This window comes from Bolinopsis microptera, chromosome 11, assembly GCF_026151205.1.
Source record: "Bolinopsis microptera isolate Bmic1 chromosome 11, MBARI_Bmic_1.0, whole genome shotgun sequence".
In the NCBI taxonomy this organism is placed as follows: domain Eukaryota; kingdom Metazoa; phylum Ctenophora; class Tentaculata; order Lobata; family Bolinopsidae; genus Bolinopsis; species Bolinopsis microptera.
The window spans coordinates 3,034,005-3,053,453 of NC_087082.1; the positions used below are offsets into that span (position 1 = coordinate 3,034,005).

At 37.9% G+C, this 19,449-nt stretch overlaps 4 protein-coding genes and 1 non-coding gene across 5 annotated transcripts in view; 1 reads left to right on the forward strand and 4 right to left on the reverse strand.

Annotated features, from left to right (window-relative positions):
- LOC134823353 (protein RRP5 homolog) overlaps positions 1 to 19,449 on the forward strand; it is a 125,175-nt gene that overhangs the window by 43,361 nt on the left and 62,365 nt on the right. The window contains exon 2 of the mRNA XM_063834782.1: positions 13,191 to 13,401. Within this exon, the coding sequence (XP_063690852.1) occupies positions 13,195 to 13,401 (207 nt within the window). The 5' untranslated portion in view covers positions 13,191 to 13,194. The remainder of the gene's footprint in view (positions 1 to 13,190; positions 13,402 to 19,449) is intronic.
- Positions 166 to 236, reverse strand: Trnag-gcc (transfer RNA glycine (anticodon GCC)). The gene has a single exon. It is a non-coding gene; the product is annotated as a tRNA-Gly (tRNA).
- Positions 278 to 2,662, reverse strand: LOC134823355 (pre-mRNA-splicing factor CWC22 homolog). Its single transcript, XM_063834784.1, has 4 exons — positions 2,125 to 2,662; positions 1,908 to 1,985; positions 1,375 to 1,540; positions 278 to 921 (listed from the first exon to the last, which is right to left on the reverse strand). The coding sequence occupies exons 1-4, from the start codon at positions 2,646 to 2,648 to the stop codon at positions 655 to 657; spliced, it is 1,035 nt and encodes a 344-aa protein (XP_063690854.1). The 5' UTR covers positions 2,649 to 2,662; the 3' UTR covers positions 278 to 654.
- On the reverse strand, positions 2,920 to 4,977 carry LOC134822968 (uncharacterized). The gene is made up of 5 exons (XM_063834257.1): positions 4,893 to 4,977; positions 4,668 to 4,781; positions 4,140 to 4,309; positions 3,719 to 3,869; positions 2,920 to 3,414 (listed from the first exon to the last, which is right to left on the reverse strand). Exons 1-5 carry the CDS (start codon positions 4,969 to 4,971, stop codon positions 3,110 to 3,112), a joined length of 819 nt encoding a protein of 272 aa, XP_063690327.1. The 5' UTR covers positions 4,972 to 4,977; the 3' UTR covers positions 2,920 to 3,109.
- LOC134823553 (uncharacterized) lies at positions 13,829 to 17,945 on the reverse strand. Its single transcript, XM_063835075.1, has 2 exons — positions 17,829 to 17,945; positions 13,829 to 17,571 (listed from the first exon to the last, which is right to left on the reverse strand). Exons 1-2 carry the CDS (start codon positions 17,887 to 17,889, stop codon positions 14,132 to 14,134), a joined length of 3,501 nt encoding a protein of 1,166 aa, XP_063691145.1. The 5' UTR covers positions 17,890 to 17,945; the 3' UTR covers positions 13,829 to 14,131.

The following is a 19,449-nucleotide window of genomic DNA, read 5'->3' on the forward strand; positions in this document are numbered from 1 at the left end:
TTCGTATTGGAGGGATCAGTTACTAATCTCAGTAAGTAATATAAGAAGAGAACAAGTTAAAGAACTGCTGAAGTTGGGTCCTGATAGAGCCTAGAGGTCCGAAAATGTGATGCCATTATCCCGATACTGGCTAGTGTGGTGGCTGATGAGATTTTGGCAAAAGTATGCGTCGGCCGGGAATCGAACCCGGGCCTCCCGCGTGGCAGGCGAGAATTGTACCACTCAACCACCGACGCTTATGACAATTATGGAAAATTGACTTATTTACAAGCGATACTTATTGAACCAATAAAGCAATGATATGCAATGAACTTTGTTTACAGGTAACAATATGTAAGTTCAGCTAAAGAAGTTATATAAAGCTGTTTCATTAATTAATGAACATAAAAATCAACAAAACTTTGATTACATGATGCGACCTGCATAACTATTTTACCAATCGTTACAGAGCTAAGCTTGTTATTCTTATCACAGTAAATCAGTTAACATTTAAATCTTAAATCGTAAATATAAAAACGGGTCGCTTTCGCTGTCATATTGATGACAGAAAATTTTTCTTAGCTAAAAGTTGAGGGCACTCGGCATGATGCAATTAACAGGGTGAATCATAACTAGTAATTTATACTCGTGATACGATTTAAAGTATAAATATCATTAATCGTCGCTAAACATGTCCCGTTTCCACTTCTTGTCATTGATTCCTGATCTATCTGTGTTCTCTTGACTATCGTTCCGACTAAAGTTCCGATTATTAGACCACATACCGCCGCCGCCACCGCCACCGCCTCCCCCTCGTGGGCGATTGTCGCTCCTAAAGCCTCGTCCACCACCGCCACCACCTCCGCCCCGGGCTCTACCCCGGCCAAATTCTTTACGAGTGTAGCTGTCGTTATACCCTCTATTTAGCTGTCTGTCATCGTGCTGAATAGAGTTAGAATTTAGAATTAATTATAAAGTAGAGTGAGATAATTGAGATGTTGGGTAAGGGGGGTTGACCCCCCCCCCCCCCCCCCCCCCCCCGGCCCCCCTCCCCGGTAAGGTAACGAGCATGATTAGGTTTATTAAAGGAGTCCAATCGCAACTAATTGAAATTATGCAAGAAACCCTAACACTGGCCTAATGTGCCACTTCATTTTAACCTCACTATTGGGTCATGTGCTTTAAACAATATGATATAACCAACACAAAGCATAATGATAGTTTACTTAAATATCATGAGTATAATCCACATAAATCTCAATTATTGTAAAGTCTTGGCACAACTCCAAGATACTAGCGAATTGTTTTCCTAAACGTCAGCGATTCCTCGCAGTGGTTACATTCAATAAAATGTAATCTACACAAAGTAAACACAAGTCCACGCAAGGTACTCACATCCCCGAAGCTAGAAGAGTTGGTGCCCTGGAAGGGGTCCCAGCCGACTCTATCCCGTAAACTCCTCTGTACGGGACTACGCCGGGGTCGCTTATCTGCCTCCCTGATTTCAGGGTTATTGGTGTTGTTGTGGGTCACTGTTATTGTGGAGCTCATTGACTTGAACCTGCGGGAGATAAAACAGTATTAACCAGTACAGGTTATGTGATGCCCTTTTATAGGCTGTTTCATTTATAATTGTACTTGGTAAAGGTGTAATGGGGGATATGACGTGTAATCGATAACATTTTTTATCATCATTTGAGTTGGATTATTGAGGGACCGGGGAACATATTTCCCTAGAAGTTAATTGAACTAAGGCTTTGATGTTACCGAGTCAAGTTGAACTAGGGATAGAATATTTATTTGAAAGAAGTCTGTAGTTAGAAAACCTAACTATGTTTTCTAGGCCTACTTATAAATGCAAGCTGGTCGCTGGAGTCCTAAAGCAGTGGTTCAACTACAGTTGATTTGTTGGCAACTTTTTCTTATACCTTTCAGGGGAGGTGTGTGAGTGTCTTCTCTTTCTATCATCATCGTTCTTAGTTCTGTCCTCTGTTACACTTTTGTTCCTGAACATTGTACATAGTTAGTTAACAAAACAATTAAAAGAAATCTCGATTTTACCGTGCTCTTTTACATCCAGTTAATCATCATTATTTCTATAAAAGTTAATGTAGCACATTCAACATACAGTTTGTTAAAACTTACAGGTTAGGATAAGAAACAAGTGTTGTCTCAGTAATATTCTTCTTTCCTAATTCTAACTCCAGAGTTACATCATCTCCTTTACTGACAATAGGAAACAGGTTCTTCTTCTTTTGATCTGCTTTTGGGGATTTGGATCTCTCCTTCTTGGATCTCTGTCTGTGTGATCTTTCAGGGGATTTATGACGTTTAGTATGGGATCTTTCTGGGGATTTGTGTCGTTTTTTAGCTTCAACTTTACTATCCTCCGAATGGGTGCTTTTTTGGGTTGTTATTTTGACGGAATCAGATTGTTTCCTTTTGCGCTCTGGTGAGCGACGAGGAGGAGATTTTCTTCTCTTATCCTGAGCAACTTTTTCCTTACTTTTTGATTTCACTGTCCGTTTTTCACTTTTCTGATTGGATTTGTTTTGATCTTTTAACTTGTTTCTTCTCTGTCGGGGAGAATCAGATGAGCTGCTGGATGAGTCTGAACTGCTGGATGAGGAGTCGTCTGAACTGGAAAGGGATTTCTTTCTTTTAGCCATAACTCTTACCTACCTGATATAACGAGCTGTTAAAATTTCAAGTTAGGCAGATCATGTAAATTTCATCCTTACTGATTACTCTGACAAACATATCAAGTTATGGAGGATCCGATCCCATTTTCACCTATTCGCCAAATCAGAATGGCCCTTTACCCTTATTATATAAACCCAAAAACGTGTGTCTGAAATAAATGTCTATCTTGCTAAACCCTCTGTTGTTATGTTATGCATATCTTATTCACAGCCTGGGGTAGTCTTGACAACAATAATATTCGCAGTGTAAGAAATTGACGTCACTATTTATACATGATATATAAGGTTAAATAATGGCTGCCTAAGTATGAACTTATAAAGTCAGTGCAGCCAAACAGCATTATATAATAATTCAAACTAAAATTTACCATAATTAAAAGCTGAAATATAAAATTATAACATGGCCTATCCCTTCAGATTTAAAACATCTATAATTCAATTTTAATGTCGTTATCTGACGCAAAGTCTTGATTATTATCATTTAGATCTGGAATCTCGTTATTGTTCGGATCCTCAGTCATGGGTTTTGGAGCTTTAGATTCCTGGAAAGACTTCTTTAAATGTTTATCATGAAATTCTTCGTCAGAAAGCTCATCTTCCAAATTTATCGTATTTGTCTTTTCTTCTTTCCTCTTTTTATCTTTTTTCAGTGCAGGTTTTACTTTTTCAGCCATATTATCAGCGTCCTTCTTCTTAACAGGAGCTTCTTTTTTTGCTTTCGGCTTATCTTGACCTGAAAATAAATAATATCAATTTAATGATTTAAAAGACATATTATTATCTCAATCTAAGTTTGTCGCTACCGTAAGAACATCCCACAAATATTTTAAAAACTAATCAAGCATCGTTTTGGTTGCTGTGTCAGCAGCCTGTTAACTTTAAAACAGGATTCCCCCATTGTTATAGAGGATATTACAATAAATACAAGGTCTACGTTCTAAACTAAACACCTTTGCAAAAGCTTGTATCACAGGGATTATGTTATATTACAACAGTGAACAGCTTATCCCATTAACATGACATATATCACAACTTACCAGGGAAAGTGGCAGTACCATCACCGTCAGCGTCCCAATGCTGCTGATCTATTGACACACTCTCCACCTCCTTCTGCTTGAGAAGGACGTTCTTCACTTCAAACGATAGAGAACCGTCCTGCACCATGAATATCGCTCTTTTCGCCGATACCTGTCAGGAATTGCTTCATTAGCATTTAATATCGATTCATTAAGATAATCTCAATTCATATTTCAAATTCACAAAAATAAAATGAGCTGATAACTTGAAATAAAGCCTTATGTAACAAAACGTTTTGTTTGATTAGCCTTTAAATAGGTAGCTAATATCCTAATGTCAGTTTTCAGGAGTAGATTAGTAGAATTAGAGATATCTTGTAATAGAATGGAAGATAAGCAGAAAAATGTAAAACATGAAAAACAAAAATTCTTATAAACTAACAGGGTAATTCTGCACTTGGATGTTCCCATTAAGCAGCAAGCTAGCAAACTTGGTCGTTATCTTGGCTAGCTCTTTCTCAGATTTGCAATATTCCTCTCTAACGTTAAAGAAAACCATCGTGGGTTTACCTTTCTTGGACTGAGCCAACAACTGCTCTGGATCAATCTTTCCTGAAATGTCATTAGTAAAGATAATTGCCATTCGACGTTGATGAATTAACATGTCTTTTTGTTTGATTCAAATAAATACAAATGGCTAATTTTGACAATAAAAGCTTACACAAAACCAGAGTGCGTGTACAAATATTATGCCAATCCTGTGCCGTTTTAAAACTTGGACAGGAAATAAAAATTGAAAATGAGATTTAGAACACATTTTACATCATTATGCATTCCATAGACTACAATTCTGTTAGGGATCACAGAAATTAAACATCACCATTCACCATGGAGATTCAGAATATTTTGAACAGTAACCTACAATTAAAATTTAATGGAATAATCTATTATATGTTTTCGAACATCTCACCAATATCATTAGGGTCAAACTGTATACCAGGCCGATTTTTTATTTCTTCTTTCCTTTCTCTTTCGTCCTCCTCCAACTCTTCCCTCTCCCACTCTCTAGCTATTCTATCCCAGTCTGAGAAGTTTGTACCTTGTTTACACTCCAATGACGGCAAGAGGCATAGTTTTAACTCTTACTAACACATTTCCACACTTACTAAACAATCATACCAATCCTCGATCTTACCTTTTTGTGTGTATTCAGATTTCTTCTTTCCATCCACAAAAGTTAAAGAAAGTAGCAAAATGAAACATAACATTATCATTTCATCAAATCTGTTGGAAGTTTAAATTTAAATTATTTGATATAAACGTAAGCCACCTGTTATAATACACAATTTAATCAGTACTGTAAAGGGATTTGGCAACAAGAAACTAAATTTACACAGAATTGTTGAAGTAACACAAGCCACCGAATTTGATAACAATGACAATCGTTCTCCTATATGTGTAATTTATGTTCTAAATCGTAAATGGAGATCATTTACAGTACATTCCATTGTTATGATCAGGAAAGTGCTCAAGTAATCATTAATAGTCCGTTATCTTTCAAGGCATCGACGGAACAACTGTCCACACAGGAGGACTATAGTGCCAAGAAAACTGCTGCTCACTGCTGCTATGGGCGCGCACGCAACAGCAGCAGTGAGCAGCAGTTAGCAGCAGTGAGCAGCAGTTAGCAGCAGTGAGCAGCAGTGAGCAGCAGTTTCTTTGCACTATAGTCCTCCTGTATCCAGAATGCTGCTAAAAGCAACCATAGATAAAAAGATACTGAAACCAAATTATTACTGATTACGATTTAACAAGCTCTTGATCCCCTCCTCTATCTCCCTTGAACAATGCCATTTTATCGATATATTCATAATGCACTAACGTTTACCGGACCTGTCCTTGCCTCGTTTATCATTGTGGGTAACAGGGCCTCTGTCATGTATGTCATAACATAACATTATAACATTATAAATAATGCCTCTCTGGGCATCTCTAAAATAAATTCACAGAAAATGAACACTTTACGTTTGAAACCATATAATAACAAACTTTTTTAAAATTCAACTAAATACCTTTGATATTAACCTTCCTCCTCTTAGCTACCAATGGATTCTCTTTCATATAACATACATAACTATTCCTATTAAACACAGACACATCTATCCTATCAAAGATGTCATATGACAGTTCCCAGTAGTGGCCAAGATTATTTGCCTGATATCCATGAAGCCGAAAGGCATCTAATCCACTCGTGAATCCAGTAACCGACTCACTAGCTTTCACAAGTGGTGGTAGACTGTTCCAATAGCGCAAGACCCTGTGGGCAAAGAAGTCAATCTCATTTGTGGTAAATCGGAATTATTCAAACAATATACACATAATATAGCAATGACCCTATATAAAAATAATTATAATTATAAAAATTCTGTAAAAATGGTACAAATTTAAAAACTGAGGTAAAATAAAACCCTTTGTAATAATATATGTAAAATCCACTAAATCACATCACAACAAAAAGCAGTTTAGACCACCATCCAACAAGCACTCCATGACCTTTTAGGGTTGAAGAGTGTTGATCAGGTTAAGGTCCAAATCACTTATTGCCGTGGGTGGAAGGGTTCTGGTACCTCTGTACCCCCTGATAGAGATTATACAGGTTCTGAGTAGATCAAAACGCAGTCTGCGTCTGACAAATGACATCACATCACAATACCGTTGGCCTTTCTTTAGGCTGATCTTTTCAGCGAGATGTTTTAGGAACTGTGAAGCCTCGGTTGCCATTCCTCCTGTAGTACTGAACACCAGTGGCGTGAAGGAAGCCTTTTCAACATTTAGGACTCTGTCATTGTACTCACGTTTTTTGTTTTTCTCGTGAGATTGGTACATCTGTGAGATGCTCTTGTCACTGTTGGACTGGGCTTGAGGGTGAAGTACCCTTACATCTGTGAATGCCCTGTCCAGCGGCGACCAAAACGATCTCGCACTGATGTCCAGTCTTGCACCATCCTGTCTATTTGTTCCATTAGATAGTTCAAGTGTGTGAGGAACGGAGAGAAGCTGGGGTTCTGTTTCAACGTCTTTGCAAACAGTGGTTAGGAGTTCAGCTATTGTGTCTCTTAGTGAATTGTGTCTAAGTGAAACGTAGCCTCCGATTTTGCAGGTTAGAGTATGGTTGATATGATTTTGTTTTCCACATACACATAGGGGACTTCTGTTAGCTGTAGACAGTGTAAGGTTATATCTGAGTGAGAGGGCATCAAAGAATTCCTGTTTGTTAAGGACGTACCCACATGCTTTTAGAGGGAGTGTAGATAACCAAATGGATGCTCCTTTTTCACTAAGGAGTTCTAATTGCCTTTGTGTTGATGGGGATACCTCATTCATAATAGTTTCACGTTGGTGTTTGTAAAGCTCTTCCTTACGCTTCTTTACTTCATTTATGATATCATGCTGCAGTTCTTCGTTTAGTTGGAAAGTAGTAAGCTGTTGAAAAACTGCTTCTGTGAGCTGTTTTGTAGCATTTACTGAGTTAGTGTACTCCATCTCTGCTGTTGATGTACAGTCTGGAACGCTCAGCCCGCCCATTCTTGAGGGAAGTGAAGCTATTTTTCTGATTTGATCAGGCACAAAACTTTTGCCCATAATGGCTGGTATAAAGTCTTCCTTGACACAATATTCCAAGAGTTTCAGATGGTCGGAAATCCCTGGGGTTGTACGGCAAACAAAGTTCCATCTTTTGGAGGTTCCATAGATGAAAGCGGAGTAGGCTAGCTGGGGTTCGTTTGCAGCTATTTCGACGAGTCCAAGAATGTCCGCTTTCCAACTTTCGGTCTCCTTAAGTATGAACTCTTTTAGCCCTTCATCTGATCCGATATATGACCCAAGATAACGGTGGCCTTTGGTAGTGATCTGAACATCTGGAAAGAGTTCCTTAGCTTTGGTTGCATGCTCTGGTTTCACTATCAACCATGTCTTGCTGGGTTTAGGGTAATACCCATACATGGGACCATGATCTTTAAGGTCCTCCCACCATTTCGTGAGTTGATCAAGTTTACCCCCTGCTGCAGAGTCGTCAGCATACCAAACTTGTTTGGGATAAGTGTTGGGTTCCCTGTCTGATTCTAGTTCTGTTTCAGGTTCAGTCTGTTTAACCTGGACTTCTCTGAGCAGAGGCATTAGGCTCAGTGCATACCATCCGAGTGCACAGGTATCTCCCTGTGTTGTTCCTTCCTGAGATTGTAAGAGGTCATCACTGTTGGCAATGAATAGGTTACCTTCTTGTCTGTATGTATTTAGGATGTAAGTGAACAGCTCTGGACAGGTGTATCGAAGATTCCTAAGGGCTGTGTTGCGATTTAATGCATTGAAGGCGTTTTCAGCATCAACAAGCAGGATCGCTTCTGTGGATTCTTCTTCAAAGATCTTTCTGACTGCATGAATGGCCGCTTCCACTCCTCCTTGTAAGCCGCCACACAGTTGCATGGGTGCTGTGTTCATGATAATGTCCTGTTTCAATGTGGTCATCACTGCTTTTCCGACTATTCTTCTAAGGACTTCACCAATCCCAATGGGTCTAACCCCTGGGTCTTTATCAAGGGGGATGAGGCGACCTGCTATGTATGTTTTCAGGTGGTCGGGCTGTATCTTTTGGCAACACAGCTTTCTGGCCAAAACTGCAACTGCTTCTTTTAGAAGTTCAGGCTTTTTCTTAAACTGCTTAGAGCAGAGAATATGCTGCCATGTCTCTGCATCAGTTCCTGAGGGCCCACCAGATCCGCTGAGGTCTCTTGCAACCTTTTCAATTCTGCTGGAATCAATGGAATCAAATATGACGTTGTCTACTTCTTCAATGGGTCCCTTCATTAGACTAGATTCGAGTGATGGGCTGCTTTCAGGGTGTTTCTGTATGAGTTCCTGTATGACAGTAGGGCTTGTGTCCAGGAGTTTACTTCTCTGGCTCCCATTCCATCTTAAGGCTGCGGAGACTTTTCCTAGTAACATGAGTCGTGTAAAGACTTTGTTGTGATGTCCTGGGCTGTACTTAGATTTGAGTAGGCGATCTTGTATTGATTTACATTCCCTAGCGAGCTTCTCTATTTCGCCATCTTTCCATAGTTGGAGTCTTCTTTCCAGGTGTGCTACATGGTCTTTGGCTTTAGTTTACTTTTACTTTACTTTACTTTACTTTTAGAGGATTTGGAGGGTTTCTGGTAAATCTGTGTGGCTTTGACCTAGCAGAGACAGTCCTATTTTACTTGTATAAAATTGTATTTTACTTACCTACCAGTAATGTGCCCCCCACAGGGAGACTAAAGTGTAAAGAAACTGCTGCTCACTGCTGCTAACTGCTGCAAATGTTCGGACACATATAATATGATCAATATCGCGTAGGTTTTAATTTAACTGTACAACGACATATTCCTACAACTGACACTATACAGTTACATTGACAAATGCTGAGACGCCGTAGGTATATAGCGCTCGATTTGTACAATGATCAAATATACGCAGCGCGCCATAAATTTTAATTTAGTTTTTTGTTTCACAAGCGCTAAGGCTCTGGATAAAACAACAGTCGGAACCAACTTGAATCGAAGTATTTTCGGACGCTGATTCCGAATTATAGGATTAGGGTTGGGATCAGATTAGAAAGATATTGTATCACATCGTGACCCCCACGCGACGGTCGTTTCAACGATACAGGGGAGCCGCGCATTTGTGCGCGGCGGGTCAAACAACGTATGACAAGAGAGTTAAGGTTTCGAAAAGTCAATCAGTGCTACCAAGAGAACGGGTTAAAATCGTCACGTAACACTCATAACAGTCAAGTAAAACTTGATTCCTTAACATTAATTATACAAAAACTAATGGTAGATCTAAACAGTTAACTTTTCAAAAATTCAAACTAAGACAGATAATTAAATTTTGCAAATTCAATAATGTTTAATTTATTGTGCATGTTTCAATATTTTTAACATTTAAGTTTAAAGGTATTTCGAAACAATAATAAATGCTTTGAATAAACAAATATTTGTGTATAATTTTTAAATTTTTATGTTTTATTTTACCAAAACGCGGGCCAATTTGAATTTGTCGACAGTCTCAATATTTGGAACATATATTCTCAATTTTACAAATATAGCATTTGTATTGTTAAAAATTAATTGTATAACCTACGCAAAGACGCGCGCCAAGTTGGACTCGTCAACGGTCTCATTTTTCATATGTTGTATGACCCGCCGCGCACTCGTGCGCGGCTCCCCTGTATCATGTATCGTAAAAATGATTAGTGAAACGACAATGGTTGCCTTATCCAAAGCCCTTGCGCTTGCAGTAGCGTGCGCCCGCTTCACGGTACGAAACAAGCGCAGCGGCGCGAAAGCAAATGGTTAGGTGAACGAAAATGGGGTCACGACGTGATACAAGGTCTAATTGCTAATATATAAATATTCGAAACAAATATTTTTCGAGTATCACCCTGCACCCGTTAATTTGATTATACATATTACATATTGATAATTTATTTAAATGAAATTGTAGGTTTACAACCTACCAGGACGCGCGCTGAGTTGGAATCGTCGACGGTCCTGATTGCTGATATATGGAACAAATATTTTACGAGTATCACCCGTTAAAAATGAAATTACTTGCAAAAAATTGTGGTTATGCTGCGCGCCACCTAATATTGAAAAATCATAATTACAAATTTCGCGTCCTATGTTTAACATACAATTGATTTGATTTGATTTAGATTCTTTTAACTTTATGTCATTAAATCAACAAAATAGATTTACGAACTGATAAATAATAAAAGTGGGTACCATTGTTGATTACCTACCCACAATCACTGGTTAATTGTTGTAGGTTTACAACCTATCAGGATGCGCGCCGAGTTGGACTCCTCGACAGATATTTTATGAGTATCACCCGTTAAGTTGATTGTTGAATTGACGACGCGCGTGATATGGCATGCGCGATAATTTTTGAAGCTATATAAAATCGATGTTGAATCGAGCGCTACCATTAAAATTAAACCTCTATTTTTGAAGCTATGTAAAATCGATGCAGAATCAAGCGCTTCCGGTTGAATCTAACATCTATTTTTTTCAGTTGTAGGTTGTTTCTCCTGCAATTCATTTCACAGTGACTCTGCTTATCTCACGAAAGTGGTTAAAGTTCTCTTTCTGTCACTGTGTTAAACTTGTGTTATGTTGACGGTCATAGAAAGGATCCTTTGTCCCTCTAGTCTTCACAACCTCTGGAGGTATGGGACCGTTATGCACTGTATTTGTAGATCGTGTCTCTGAGATGATAGCTGACCATAAAAAAGAAGCCAAGAGCCAAGTCAAAAATCATATCAGAACACGATTCAGATTTGATCTGTTAAGAAGTACACTCATTGCACTAAGAGGAATCAGAGGAAGATCAACGGCCCAGCATCTTGAACTGCATGACATCTCCTTCAACCTCATCCCCCAGAAGACGAGCTTTGAGGTCTCCTAGATTTGTTTATGTAAATTTTGATATTTTACTGTACTATTTTATGTTGTATATAATTTTACGGACGAAATGATCCCAGGGGGGACTCCCAACCCACCGCTTCGGCGGGTAGTTGACGCACCTTTCACAAGCAAGAGCCACTTTGGTCTACTTGCTGTGAGTTTTCTCAGCTACATGGGTTGGGGGTCCCCCCTTTTTTTTTTTTTTTTTTTTTTTTGTTGTTGACGGTCGATCTGATGTCTGTTTTTATAATCTAAGCGACAAGCGTCTTCATTGGCTGAAATTTAAGTGGATATTGATTTATGAAAAACTCTGACTCCACAGTTCTTTTTTGTTTTTTTGAGACAAAGGTTTCGTTTAATGTGCCTTCGCACATTACACAGTCCTAACGACCTCTTCACTTGTCAAACGTCAGCTATGTATGTGACCACCTAGATCAACAGCTTTTAGCCTGGACAGGCGGTGTATCGGTAAAAACGGATCCGGAAAAGTCAATGCTGCACTCGGGACCTTGGTATTGTCGTCGGTACATTGTCCATTATCTATGTTCTGCTTTCATAGTTTCAACAATAGTGAGTTCTAAATATACAGCTTTAAACCGACTAAGTATGAATGAATGAAATACCTGACAATCTGCACTCCTATAATTCAATAGCATGATTAACTCGTAAGTCATGTTTCTTAAAAACTTTAAATTAAATTTGGCGCTCGCAGGTCCTCGTGATCATGTGATCGCCGCATGTTGTTTTGTTAATGCGCGGCACACCTTCAAGCTCTAATTATTCACCTTACTGAGGCAGCCAACCAACGCGTGGCTTTATTTTTATATGATATGATATGTTTTGATTGTTATTAATAAATACTAAAATTTAAATTTGTTTTCGTAAAATTTGTTTTCCTATCACATGAATTGGAGAGCTGAGATTTGAAATACTCATGGTAGACCAATGGCATTACATTCCACAATTTAAGGCCAAGGCTTGTAAATGAAAATCATACAGTGCAAGTGACTGGTCTGTAGGTCATTCCAGAAAATTCTCAACGATTTAGGGATAAATTTGTAGGAAAGTACTCATGATGACAGTAAGTCACCTTAGTCGGCTGTAAGACACATTCGTCTCGAGATCAAAGGCCATTCTGTGCAAATTAGTCAGAAGTTAAACGTGTTTTTTTATATTACCTCTCCTTCCGTATTGAGTTGAAATTGTGTTCAAATTTCAAAATGATAATAAATTTATGTAAAAGCATTAAAATTATAATGAAATGTCTATGATGAAGCAATAAAACGTTGTAATGAAATATAGGGAGAAAACCAATAAAATTTTACACTATCAGAACGCAAGAAGTTTCAATGAAACAAGAAATTTAATTTTAGCACATTTTACAGAATGAAAAGATGTAAAACAATTCATAAAATATAATGCCCATTTGATGTATGACTTTTTGTCTTTGACTGCTAGTTTGGTTTTGGAAGGACAGGTAACTAATGCCTGGAAGCTTTTGCACACCGAAACGTTAGTTCAGTTATTAGAGGCATGGCTCACATTAGGACTAGAAGAAAAATTGTTAGCAGACATTAGGGGTCTGTTTATAGTTGTTACTATAGGTTGCAATCTTGTGTGACAAAAAGTCTACACTAAAACAGTGCAAACATTTGCAAGATTTATTTCGGCACCAGTGTTGAGAGTATTCCGTTAATGATTAAAAATGTGAGCATATGTCATGTTGAGCATTCTCAACCAACAAATTTGGGAACTCCCACAATGAAAGACCGAAACAGATATAAAGAGACAATTAGCAGAATCGGAAAAATAGACTCAAATTTGTTTATATAATTTATAAAGCGTATGTTATTGCCCACTTAAAGGGGCCTGTTAATAATAAGTTAAATTATTAGCTATTAGCTATTTAATAACAAAAATAAAAATGTGAAATAAGCTTACATTCTTGATTCTCTGTAATAATTTTTCTGACTAACCCTTGATATTTAAAGTAGGATGGTTAAAGAAAGTAGCACCAAGAAAAAGAAGGCAGAATCTGCTCCTGGAGAAGCTATGGAGACCAACAATGAGGAGGTAGTAGATACCAAGCCAAAAAAGAGAAAGATTGCCATCCTCTCGGATGATGTTGACTTTGTAAGGGGAAAGAAAGCTACACAACCTGATGCTACCAAACCTCTTAAGACAGAGGCAGACAACATATTTGTAAGTTTCTAATAAGTCACAACAGCAGTTATAGTTGCATGGAGAGGCTGCTATCTAAACTATCTATACAAATTGTAAGCCTTTAGCTTTGTTTAACAGTCACTTTGTAACGTGAGTTTTTACGTTGAATGGTCTTAATATCAACATCTATTATTTTTTGCTTTCTTTTTTATTGAGTTCCCGATCCTCTTGGTGGTTCCATTTGCATGACATCTAGTTAGTACTCACCACTCTGTATGTCTTCACTCCTTGTCTGAATGAATCTTGCGATCGAAGACACAGCTGTGGAGGTACTGAGCCTGATGAGTCTTTTTACTTCCCCCTAACTCTCTGTCTAGGAACTCTGTTGACATTTTTTCGTAAATCAGTGGGTTGATAACAGATAAGCAGAAGAGCTTAGTCACATCAAAAAACGCCAAGAAATCCTGGTTTGGATATCGATAACTGTACCACATTGTTTTGACACTTAATAAGCAATCAATGAACAGAACCGAAAAACTGGCTAAGAAAGAAAAAAAGGTCTAGATACGATAAGAATAAGAGTACAGAGTGTTAAAAGATGTAAAAAAGATCTAGGGTCTCTCAATGACATAAATAAAAGTTTTCATCTCATAACTCGAATAAGAGTTTAGTAAAATAATAATATAGGAAAAGTTTGTTGTTATTATGGACTGATCCTTTCCATTGATAATTCCTTCATTCTTCTCAGATAAATTCATAGATTCGCTGTTTAAGCTAGTGTTTGATTTGTAAGTTCTCGAACCTCCTGTTCTCTTGAAGGTTCCAATTGTATGACATCTACCATATTGTTCCCACTCTGTACGCCTCCGATCCTTGTTGGAATGAGTTCGGTAACCATGGATACACGTAGTCTGATAATTAATTTCGTTTCCACCAACTTTCTTCCGAGGAACTCTGTTAGTTTCCTGTCGTAGATCAGTGGATTTATAACAGAGTTAAGGGGAAGAACTATCATGGCAAAAGAAACGTACCAATTAGTCGCATCAATTAAATTCATATTGTGCATACCACTTATTATAATAAAGGGAACCCAACATAGGAAGTCAGTAGCAACTATGATAGCAATTTTGTTCTGTATAGCCCTGTTTGCCCTTACTCCAGCTTGGTTTTGATCCTGTCCTGACCTCCGTGAAGCTATTCTGGTTTGGATATTGATGAATAAGTAGCAAGAAGTGATGATGATGATACAGACTAAGTTCATAGCAAGCATCAGCCAAACTGCAAGATCTCCTTTATGATCAGTTATGTTAACTCCACTTTCTACTGATTGTCTGATTCTTCTTGCATCGTCACTCCGTACAAAGTACTTGTATAAGCAAACTCCATCGTTGCCGTAGAAATGGACTGGACGTCTACTCAAAAGTTCATATGGCTCATGCTGAGTGAATATACCGTCCACTTTTTCACTGATTTCTTTCCATGTCAAATCCATGGTGATGTTTGTGGTATTGTAGTAAGCTTGAAGAACCTTAATATGTTTCTCCTTGTTGGGGAAGCCTATGAACAATTTGTAGATGGGATCATAAAACATTCCTTGTACAAAGTATTCCTCCAATGAAGATATCAAAGGTATAAAAGCTATAGCAAGGGATGCGGTGATGATTCCCGTAGCTAGGAAAGTGAGCTTGACAGCAGAGCTTCTGTTTGCAGGGCCTGGAATACTCTTGAAAGTGAGCCAGAACATTCGGATGACACTCAAGGCTGTCATAGCAAAAAGGGAGACTTGTGATCCAACTGTGCTGATGACCCCCAATATGGAGCATGTTGTTCCGGTTAACCATTCGGCTTGATGTCTGCAGAACTCAGTTCCATATATAAAACTATCATAGAAAGACAGAAGAACTAAATATAGTCCGATAACAAGATCCCCTGCTCCTATTAGACTAATGAAGGCCTTGTTAGCTAAAATAAATTCATTCCTACTATGCTTTATAGTTTTTAGTCCACTGAATACGGTGTACGAGTTTAATATCGATGCTAGCACCCCCATAATCCAGGATAATATCTGTAGTGTCAAGTTTTCGAGTATCCTTTTCCCACAAATGACATTGCATTCATCTGAGAGGTCAAAGCAATCGTATATGCCGTCACATCTCTGCGATAACGAAATGAACTGATGTTTAGTTGAGTTTAAAGTGTCTTCACAAATCATGTGATTTGCACAGTTCAACTCGTCACTCATGTCCCCACAGTCATCTTTGAGATCACATACTTTCTTGTATTCCACACATCTACTGTTGTTGCATTGAAAATAGTCCTGGTGATATTGGCCTTTCTTTGACTTTTCAACAAACGTTAGAAAAGAGTTGTTAGCAAGTGTATAGATTCGGTCAGGATATTGTCCAGGGCATGAATCGTATAACAATGATCTGTTTTTATTTAGAGGACATGAAGCATCTAGACATAGATCCATGCAACTGAGAAACAGATAATATTCACCAAACAAATAGCTACAATTAACCTTAGAGGTCGGAACAATTAACTCAAACTTTGTTATTCCGAATACATCTCCAATCCAGGGTTGTATGAATTCTTTCACTTCACAGTTAGAGTCATCGCATATATCTCGCCTTGATCCTTGATATAGAGTTGTATCATTGATAGGTGGGAAATCTCTAGCGATCCTACAAACCTCATTCTCTGCACCGTCACCACACGACTCCAATCCGTCGCAAAGTTGTTCTAATTGAACGTATGGTTCATCACCTTTCGGGCACAGATATACGTTCTTGCAAGTTTCATTACTTTGTTTTAAACGATATGCTTTGTCAGTTTTGTTGCCGCAGAAACGTGAGTCCTCAATTTCAACCTGTTCATCCATTCCATCCATACAATCCACCACTTTGTCCATTATCCAAGTAACTGGTATTCCGACCTTCATACTTATTTTAAAGCTAAACCTTCGTAAACATTGAAATTCCTTCGTCATGTATTCACACATGTCATGAAGTTCGTCACTTCCATCAGTACAATCCCACACTCCGTCACACATCCTGTGTTTGTGTACTCTACAATCAGTGGAAGTAGATGGTGATAAACAGTTGTTTTGAAGGTCATCGTCACATATCTTTACTGCTGATCCTAAACGCTCATCATAATCATAACACAACACGTACTTAGAAACACTAGAGTTATACCCATTAATATCACAATACCCCCCTACTCGCTCTATATCAGAACAGTTAGTTTGATCTGAATAGTTCAAACAGTACGGATATATTCTCTTATAATGATATATACTCGTTATATCAAATGCAGAGCATCTAGTATAGTTGAATATTGGTACTGTGTTAGTCTTGCTATACCGCACTTTACTGTGGTAATGTGTACAAGAGTGGGGGGTATTTTCAGTAACGTTACAGTCCTGTTCATCCTCTTCTTCTTTACAGTCCTTGTATCCGTCACATATCCGGTATACAGAAAGAGAATTGTTTTCCGTATACGGGTATAAATACGTACAGTTAATTCCGTATTTATACCCGTTACAGTCACTTTCATCTATACAATTATGACTATGAGTGTCGTCACATTTATCATCACAGAGCTCTGTTGTTGAGTACTTTCTAGGAGTAGTAGTAGCATAATAAGCAGTAGTAGCATAATTAGCAGCAGGGTACTCTTGTGGGTCAGGCGTTTTATTGATTTGTGATACAGGGCAATAATTATCTACACTACAGTTCTTATCACATTTGATGTACTTCCTGTTGCAAAATAAGCCTCCACACAGCACATCTGTGTTTGTTATTTGTGTATTAAACCCACACGCCTGATACACGTGGGGATCGTTCTCACAAACTGCAGTAACGCCCTCGAAATGACCCTTCCAGGTCTGGTTAAAGTACACATCAGAGTGGGTACACTTGAAGTAGTATTTTTTCTTCTTTTCATCAAAACATGCATTTTTGAGGAAGCCCCCTACCATCGTAACTGTACAATATTTTCTTGATTTTCTCAATTCATCCACAATCCTGTAATCAACACTGCCCGGATAAGAACATTCTTTGGTTGTATTACCACACTTTCCACTCATTCCAGTGTGGTCACAACACGGGATGTCCCCATCAGGATCACACTCAGCAGGACTGCCATCAGGTAGAGGATAGTGAGTACCACATCTCCCGTCAGATCTCCACTTTATCTCGAACTCACCTGATAGAGTGAAGTAACATACCACTGAGTGTTGCATGAATAGTTAACAATGCAAATGGTAACATCAATTCATGTATTATTCTGCAATCCGCTGCATTTAATAAAGGCAATAACAATTGTACTCATAGAAGCACTAAACATACGAACTTGCACGTTTAAAATTGTGCGCGACTAGATTTGTTAAATTTGTGCACGCCTTAGCTGTGCACAAATGAAAGATTAGGTACATTTTACAGATTCAATTTAAAACGTCTTACCTTGACAGAAGATGCCCTGAACTAAGACGATTAGTAGTGCGATCGAAAGTTTAACATCCATTCTTGTTCCACCTAAGTCGAGATCTTTAGAATTTAGCTAATTCAATCCTTGAATTAAATGTAACGTAAACATTTTATTGGCAATTTCCAAAAACAAAATGGGCTTAGGAAAAATAAAAGAGCAGAAGAAAATACAGTCACTGTCAGGTTAATTAATAAACATTAAATTGTTACACAATTACATAATTTTATTTCAAAGAAAATTCGCCGAATGACCTTACATGCTCTGACGAGTTACCGAGTGTAAACAAAATTAGGGACACCGAAACACCAGTTGACCAGTAAACTGGTCATAGCAATTACATCGGGCCCCATATGCATCTATAAGTGAAGCGATGCTGCAACCAAGGCATGCTAGGTTTATTCCATTGGACCAATAAGGTTACAGCCTAAAATATAAATATAATAACAATGTACCATTATAATTATAAACACAATTTATTAAACATATTTTATTAATTACATATTTTATTGTTGATAATCAATCACTAAACGGTCTGGTCATTATGAATAATGGACCTCGAATAGTTTATGAGAAGCTGATAATTGTATTGCTAACAATCGTTTAAACAATTGTTTTCAACGAATAAATATGTAATGGCCAATTTGTTACGTCAACGAGCAAACAGAAGTTACAGGCGAAATTATATCATAAAGCCTATTTACAGCAAAACAAAATAAATACCCGTCCTGGTACGTACTAACTACTAACCCTGATCTAAACCAAGGTAACTGTAGCGCCTGGGTATTGTGAGCATCAAATATGTCACGTGAACAGTTTGTAATTGGTCTTAGCACGATACCAAACACCGATTTAATCAAACAACAAATTCAGCTCCTGAACTTAGGCCTCAGAAAGAATCTTAGGCAGATGATTATAAATGGTTCCTGCAGTATAGATGATGATTATTTGTGATCATGAAGTAAGAACGACACATAATCTATGAGATGTTAATTTTCGAATGGCAATGATGATTGTCCGAAACATATTGTACTAGAAACCCGCTAGTCGAAAGCTTTGTTCGAGGAAATTTAAAAAATCATTTATGTTAAATTTCTCATTTATGTTAAATTTCTCTAATCTCTAATCATCTAGCTCTAAGCTCTTTACTGTAGAAAGTATGGATTTTATTTGACAATGACGACAACTTTGTAAGTATTCGGATTTGTCCCCGTTGTCGGGGGGATTTCGTCAAGTTTAAAATATAGTGTAGATAAGGCCAAGGTATTGCCTGTAATCGTTTGAATGACCAGATTGTTACTCAAACGGTGCCCAACAAACAGAAATGAATAGCGAAACCATTTTCAGCGGGCCTATTTAACAGGTTTTAAAGCAAAATCTATATTAGAGGTAGTTTATGAATCTGTGGAACTAAAATTATTAATGATATGGAATTGATTGTACACACTTCAGCTAAATTTTTAATCTCATAGTAAATACGCTCCCTGGTGTGCTATCCCTGATTTAACCATACGTCACTACCATGTTGAATGCCCATGACTATGAGTATTCTAAGCACAAAATTAAATATTTGTCACGTGAACAAATGGCGGTGTTTGA

Coding starts and splice junctions, on each gene's coding strand:
- LOC134823553 (XM_063835075.1), bottom strand. CDS start 17,889: ATGGATGTTAAACTTTCGATCGCACTACTAATCGTCTTAGTTCAGGGC. Junction 17,572..17,828: donor TCAGGGCATCTTCTGTCAAG/GTAAGACGTTTT, acceptor TCACTCTATCAG/GTGAGTTCGAGATAAAGTGG.
- LOC134823355 (XM_063834784.1), bottom strand. CDS start 2,648: ATGGCTAAAAGAAAGAAATCCCTTTCCAGTTCAGACGACTCCTCATCC. Junction 1,986..2,124: donor CTTGTTTCTTATCCTAACCT/GTAAGTTTTAAC, acceptor TACAATGTTCAG/GAACAAAAGTGTAACAGAGG. Junction 1,541..1,907: donor TCACACACCTCCCCTGAAAG/GTATAAGAAAAA, acceptor TATCTCCCGCAG/GTTCAAGTCAATGAGCTCCA.
- LOC134822968 (XM_063834257.1), bottom strand. CDS start 4,971: ATGATAATGTTATGTTTCATTTTGCTACTTTCTTTAACTTTTGTGGAT. Junction 3,870..4,139: donor TCCAAGTGCAGAATTACCCT/GTTAGTTTATAA, acceptor AATTCCTGACAG/GTATCGGCGAAAAGAGCGAT. Junction 3,415..3,718: donor TGGTACTGCCACTTTCCCTG/GTAAGTTGTGAT, acceptor ATTTATTTTCAG/GTCAAGATAAGCCGAAAGCA.